Genomic DNA, 6,830 nt, shown 5'->3' with positions numbered 1-6,830 from the left:
ATATATATATATATATATATATATGTATGTATATACTCTCCTCTCTTGTATGTAATGAAAGCTGGTTTTTCTTCAGTTCATACATATATCACATTACTAATACGATGTAGCAAATGATTATACTGATATGCTCGAAAGCAAGGAGCTTGTTGAATTGGTTCGGGGTGCATGAAGAATATCCAAACTTGTTATGAACATTCTAAAGAAAGATTGCATATACTTGGCCTTATGGTCTCTCCTACACTGCTAAATAATATTCTGATTTAATGTACCCATTGTTCATTCATGACACGAGCTGTCAATCACAATCACAATAATTGACAACAACTAATCTTGAATATCTGATACAGCCTTGAACAGGTTGGATTGATTCTTAGGAGGACTATGACTTGACAACTGGGGAGAGGCATCTCAATGGGCTTTACGTAGATGATCGATGTATAAAATCATTGTCAAATCATTCTAAAGATAATGAAAATTCTAAATTCAGAATGTGCAATTTTTTAAGTTTCTACAATCATATAAAATGTTAAATTAGAATCACTATAAGTCAATCAATAAGAAGCTTTCATGGTATTATGATTTATGAACAATATACAATTTATGATACACTAAAGGAAGAATCTCGTACTTTTACTTCATGAATTTTAAATCTAATTTAATTTTAGAAAATCAATTTTTAAAGTAGACTTTACACCTATTAATAAAGTATAAATTGTTGTATTTTTAGGTAACATAAAATCTCTAATAGACTTTCTTCATATAAAAAAATTTACATTTTAAATGTATGACTAAATATTAATGATTTGATCATTTAACAGTGAGGGACATAGACATAAATATTTATAGACCAGGGAGTCAAGTGAATTTTGTAATAAACTAAATTATTAATCAAATAATGCTAGACAATCACAATGAGATGACTTTAGGTCCATAATTTTCACACAAACCCAAACTAAAGAAAAACAACAAAAGCAATATGAAAAAAAAAAAGTCAGAAATTTGTTATAGCCTATAGTGATTAAAATTTCTACCAGTTGAACCACCATACACCTTTAACTGGTAAACATCAACCAGGAACATGTTCAAATCCTTATCAGTAATATCATTGGCTTTTTCCTCAAGTAATGCAAGTTCATGCATTTATAATTCAAGTGCAAGTTCATTGTTCGAGCAAAGAAATGAGGAGCTACTTACTTCACAACACAAGATTCTTGGCTTTCTTCATTCTGCGTATAAGTGGCTTCTTCTGCATCTACAACCCTACAACGAGATCAAAGCTGTGTTCAGATTGAAATATCCGGAAACTGTGAGTGAGAAAAAACACAAAAAGAAGGCCAACTGATATATCAAATATAACCATGTTTAAAAGTATTTTCATCATTATATTGAAAACAATTTTCTAAAGAAAAATGATATATTAAGAATGCGTTTAAATATACAACCACTGTTTATTTCGATAATCTTCTACATACACTGTGATGCTGGAGACAATCAACTCTCAAAATTATAAAACAAAAGCATAAATAAAGTTCACCATGATTGCTCTAAATTCCACTCCATGGTGGTAAAAAAATTGTCCTGCACCAATCGTTAGTGTAACCCTTCACCCTGAAAAATCTACTATAAACTGTAGAAATTTTCAATTGGCTCGAGACAGAAAGCATTTGAGAGAAGCCATGTCAAACTTTAAAAAAAAATCCCTACTTGAGGTGAGTTATTACAGCTGTCCATGTCGAACACCCTTCTTAAATGACTCGGAAAATCGAAATATGTACTGTACATATTTGTTAAAGTATCTAATTTAAAGAATTTATTTTTATTTTTTACATAATACAATTATTGGCTATGAGAACTTATGAATAAAAGAACCCCTGAGTGAAGTAACCTACAAATGAAGGAAGCAAATGAGATAGAAAAATAAGAGAGAAATCAAGAAGCAAGAAGAGAAACTAAGAGAGAAGAGAAAATATAGAAACAAAAGGATTCATAATAGCGTGGGAGTTAAAAAGTAGGTTAAATATATATTTTTGGTCTTGTGTCCTAATTGAATCCAAATATTTGTCTTCATATTTGTGTCCCATTCTCAACTAGGTTCTGATGTTTTTTTTTTTGTCCTAATTGAATCCAAATATTTAGTAATTTGAAACAATAAAGCCCTCTTCGTTAACTTCTCACTAACGCGTCTAACTGTGCTGAACTGTAAATATTTTTATATTTGTGACATTATGTATTAAGTTTAATGGGTATTTTTTTGTATAATAAAAATTTCACGTGGAAAAATGTCCCAAGACCACACTACTTCTTCCTCAACTGCATACTAACCCAACGAGTCATCTTCCCGTATGACGACACGCCGCTACTGTGAGTGGAGGAATCCGTTGACGACGCGTCGGAGGAGTACGAAGCGTTCATCGAGGGAGAGGTTTGTGAGGGAAATTAGGTCTCCGATGGAGGAAGGTTTTTCACCGGCGAAGGCATTTGAGGAGTTGGAAGGAGTGGAGCACGGTGATGGAGGATCGACCCTGACAAACCTCTTTGGCGACGCCCACGTTGTCACCGACAACGACGCTGCCCTCCACATGCGCCTCACCAACCCCTCCCTTTCTTCCTCCGGTCTGGAAACGACTTTATGTCCCAGGTTGTTAAAGATTCTAGTAAATGAGCATCCACCTCTATGTGTTGCTTTATTCCTACCTTTTCTAATTTTCCTTTCTTTTGATTCATAGGACTACATGGGCCATGGTTCTTAAGGTCTTTTACTCAGGTGGGATTCAATGACCCGTTGCAAGATGATTCAACTCGGGTTGAAAAATGATAAGATAACCCCCTTTACCTTACTGAAGTTTTGTATTGTTTGGGATTAAGGTGAAAATGTTCGAGAAAGCATTTACATGGAACGGTTTTGTCGAAAGGGTTTTGATCTTGAAGCAGAGGGGCGATTTTCCATGTCGGTGAAATACTGAATATAGTAATCCATACGGCAACAATTATCAGTCTACTGGAGTTGGAATTTACAAGTCATAAGATATCTATTGTCTGCAACATCTGAGTGCTTGGATTAGTAATTAAGCTAAATTTCAATGTCCTGGTTATCAGCTTACTGGAGTAGGAATTTACAAATCAAAAGATATTTATTTCCTTAAAAGGATGACATGGTAATTTAGTGTTAACAATATCACGGTGTTGGAATGTTTTGGATTTATACTTGTAAGTGATAATGTCATACGCCGATTTTAAATGTTATAATTGTAGAATTAGTGCAAAGTGTGTAAAAGTTTAGTATTCTCCATCTGCTCCATCTAAGAAAAACAATTAAATCATCTCCCATTGCCTTGTCGCATCATCAGCATTTTTAACAACACAATCTTGCTCCTTCTTCATTATAGAGACCAACTCTTGCACTCGAGAAGGGGCTGTGAGGCCATCTTTCATTTCAGTCAACGTAAAGAAATCTTCAAGAGTCATCCTGTTTCAAATAACCTTTATCAAAGCATCAAGGTTGTCCTTTTGATGTGCAAGAACTTCTTCCATTAAAAGAGGTTTATTTGGATTTCAGCAAAAATGCTTCCCAAACATGCACTGCAAAATATAATCGTATACCACCAAAATCAATCTATGAAGCACAATCTGACACAGACACAACACTAATAATAAGACATATTCTTTTGTGTTCACTTTTCTCTAACATTCATATATTATATATGGATACATATCCAACAGCTTCATGGCCGAGAATATAGGGTAAGAGACCTTCGCGGTCCTGCAACATTAACAATTTGCTCATTATGCAAATCCAAGCAACTGGAAACACAAATTAATGGATTCCGAAACAGTTAAACAAAAAGAAAGTAGCTACCTTGCCGCCCCCAAGTGTAAGCATCAGTGTCACAGAGAAACAGGGCCTAAGGAGCGATGATTCTAGGAACAGAGGAGAGAAACACCATAAGGGACTGACTACCTCTGGCGGCAAAGAGCGACGGTGACAACGGTTGCCAGAATAAGGCCTAAAGGATCGACGACGCTGCGGTGGCCTTTTGACAAGGAAGAAGGAACTAATTAGGTTTGCATTTTTACACAAACAAAATCAAAACAACGTTGTTTAATAGCTCATTTAAAATACAAATTTCCACGTAATTGAATCAGTATAAATGGGTTAATAATGTCTGCATCCACGTCATCACAGTTAGACGGTGTCAGTCCAAAATTAACAGAGAGGGCTTTATTGGTTTAAATTAACCAATATTTGGATTCAATTGGGACAAAAAATAAAACGAGGACCCAATTGAGATTTAACAACAAATATGAGGACCAAAAGACATATTTAACCTTAAAAATATTGTGTCAAGGATGTGACTATTTACAAAATTTAACTTTAGGAAGAAGAATAAGCTTTGATTCTGTGTAGAATCAAAGCCTATAGTTGTGTAAATATTTCAAAAATATAGTATTTTGAAGGTTTAATATTTAAATAAGTTCCTTTTTCGTCCAAAATCTTAAATAGGACTCTTTCTTTTTTGGTATCTCAATCGGGTCCTTATTTTTGTAAAATTGAATCAAATAGGATCTTTTTGTTAAATTCATTAGACGACGTTGAGTATTGGGTGACCTAGCATGCTGACAATGTTGTTTTAACACACGTGTCATTAAAAACGTGGGCCAGTGTGGCATGGAAAAGAAGAAGAAACGCAAAAACCCATCTTCTCTAGGCATGGAAAATAAGAGGAAGAAGAATCCTTCGAATAAGAGGCAGAAGATGACGATGGGGAAGTGAGAAAGAAGGTGGAGTGGCCAATGGGTCAGTGGAAAAGCCCAAGGCTAACGGGAGTGCTGCTAAGAGTCCGAAGAAGAAGGAGACAGATAGTAGGAATGTGACTTCATTTGGATTTTGTAATTGCATAGGAGAATGGGGCTTTCCCAACTTTGCCCTCACTTTAAACTCCATTTTTTAATTCAAAAATAAAAAAAAAGTTCAGTCACGTTTTTAATGCCACGTAATAAAAAACTACACAGTCAACATGCCCTCCTTAATGTCGTCTAATCAATTTGATGAAAAGGCCATATTTGATTCAATTTTACAAAAATAAGGACCCAATTGAGATGTCAAAAAAGAAAGGGTCCTATTTAATATTCTGAACAAAAGTAGGGACTTATTGAGACGTTAAATCTATTTTGAAAGACTTCATTTTTCTTGAATCATGGATTGATGGAATAAAGAGGTTGGTTCACTTGTTCATTAATGATTCTTTTGTCAATTCCAAAAAATAACAATATTTTTTTCAATTCCAAAAAAATTAACAAATTATTTCTAATTCAAATCTAAATAAATTTCAATCCAAAATGATGTTAAATTTTAAATACAATTCAAAATAAAAAAAATAATACAATCCAAATACAATAAAAAATCATCTTAAACTCCAAATATAATCTAAAAACAAACACAAAAAAAGTTAAGTGAGTTGGCAAGCCAATTCAACTCACCAAGGGTTAAACGCAGGTGAGTCAGGTTCTTGAGTCAGACCCAAAATTGGCCCATAACAAAATTTCATTTTTTTTTCAACCGAACCAGTTCGAACCCGTGATGGACTGGATTGGTTCACGGGTTCCAACCCATTTTGATAACACTAAAGTTTTACATAAGTACATGAACCATGCATTCGATACAACGTGTGAAAAATAATATTTTTTTTTTTGCTTATTCTTTGTTTTTACTTTTTTTTTTTATCTTCAAATTTTATTTTCTTTCTTTTCTCTTCTCTTTTTCTTATGGTTTGAGAATGTTTTTCCCTTTTAGGACTCTCGTAAAATAAGCTTTTAGAGCGCATGCAAGTCTAGTATGCATTAGAGTAGATTAAAAACCCACTTTTGTTATGCTATGCCATTTTTTCCACTTCATTATGTACAACATTTGGTTCTTGATGGAAAGCAAAAAGGAAAAACACCATGGACCAGTTCCAAAATTCCTGAAGTCCATACTCAAACAATTCAAATTCATTAATGGAGGTATTGATTCCCCTTAACGAGATGACCCGCTTGGAAAAGATGTAATATAATGGTGACAATTACCATAAAAATGGAGAAAATCTTCGAACGATTATAACTCCTCAATAAAAGCTGATAATTACTGTTCATGGAGAAAATCTTTAGATGATTCTTAGTAATCCTCACTAATGGTGACAATTACCATTTGGGAAAAGAATCGACTTTGTTCTTAAAGAACCAACTCAAATTCATTGACAAAGATATTGATTTCCTTTAACTAGATGACCATTTCTTTGGGAAAGATGTAATGTAACGGTGATTTCTTGGATTATGCCACAAATTGCTCTAAGAATAGTTTAAATTGATAATGTAATGGATTTTTTTGGGAAGATAAAAAAGAAACACTAGTGCAGCGAGGGGCTTTTACCGCGGTTATTTTTCACTATAGGTCGCGGTTTCCGAACCGCGGCATATTCAGCCGCGGTAGTAAATCAGAGACTTTAGGCCGCGGTTATAACCGCGGTATATACGTTGGGGAATATGCCTTGTCCAAGGAACCGTTGCCTAAATCCATTTTTTTTAAAAAAAAAAATGGGCCAGTATATGCCGCGGTTCAACCGCGGCAAAAGACTTCAGTATATGCCGCTGTTCGTGCTAGAACCGCAACCATATGTATTTTTTTAAAAAAATAAAAATAAAAAAACGAGCACTATATGCCGCGGTTGTGGTCACAACCGCGGCATATTCCCCTGTTGGTTTTTAAAATTGTAGGTCTGTTTTTGTGATATCTACTACCACAAAAACAGACCTGCATATAAAAACATGTACACAAATTCAATTTCAACATA

The 6,830-nt window shown here is 34.2% G+C and overlaps 1 protein-coding gene and 1 long non-coding RNA gene across 2 annotated transcripts; one reads left to right on the top strand and one right to left on the bottom strand.

The window, feature by feature from the left end:
* Positions 1 to 2,293: 2,293 nt before the first annotated feature.
* Positions 2,294 to 2,808, top strand: LOC111240568. Its single transcript, XM_022775772.1, has 2 exons — positions 2,294 to 2,641; positions 2,730 to 2,808. Exons 1-2 carry the CDS (start codon positions 2,346 to 2,348, stop codon positions 2,779 to 2,781), a joined length of 348 nt encoding a protein of 115 aa, XP_022631493.1. The 5' UTR covers positions 2,294 to 2,345; the 3' UTR covers positions 2,782 to 2,808.
* A 709-nt stretch (positions 2,809 to 3,517) lies between these two features.
* Positions 3,518 to 3,910, bottom strand: LOC111240569. Its single transcript, XR_002665992.1, has 3 exons — positions 3,860 to 3,910; positions 3,754 to 3,763; positions 3,518 to 3,582 (listed from the first exon to the last, which is right to left on the bottom strand). It is a non-coding gene; the product is annotated as an uncharacterized LOC111240569 (long non-coding RNA).
* Between the last annotated feature and the right edge of the window lie 2,920 nt (positions 3,911 to 6,830).

The sequence above is a fragment of the Vigna radiata genome, chromosome 2 (assembly GCF_000741045.1).
Source record: "Vigna radiata var. radiata cultivar VC1973A chromosome 2, Vradiata_ver6, whole genome shotgun sequence".
Classification (NCBI taxonomy): Eukaryota; Viridiplantae; Streptophyta; class Magnoliopsida; order Fabales; family Fabaceae; genus Vigna; species Vigna radiata.
The sequence above is the reverse complement of the archived record's forward strand: the minus strand, read 5'-3'. Positions and strand labels throughout refer to the sequence as shown.

Coding starts and splice junctions, on each gene's coding strand:
- LOC111240568 (XM_022775772.1), top strand. CDS start 2,346: ATGACGACACGCCGCTACTGTGAGTGGAGGAATCCGTTGACGACGCGT. Junction 2,642..2,729: donor GAAACGACTTTATGTCCCAG/GTTGTTAAAGAT, acceptor TTTGATTCATAG/GACTACATGGGCCATGGTTC.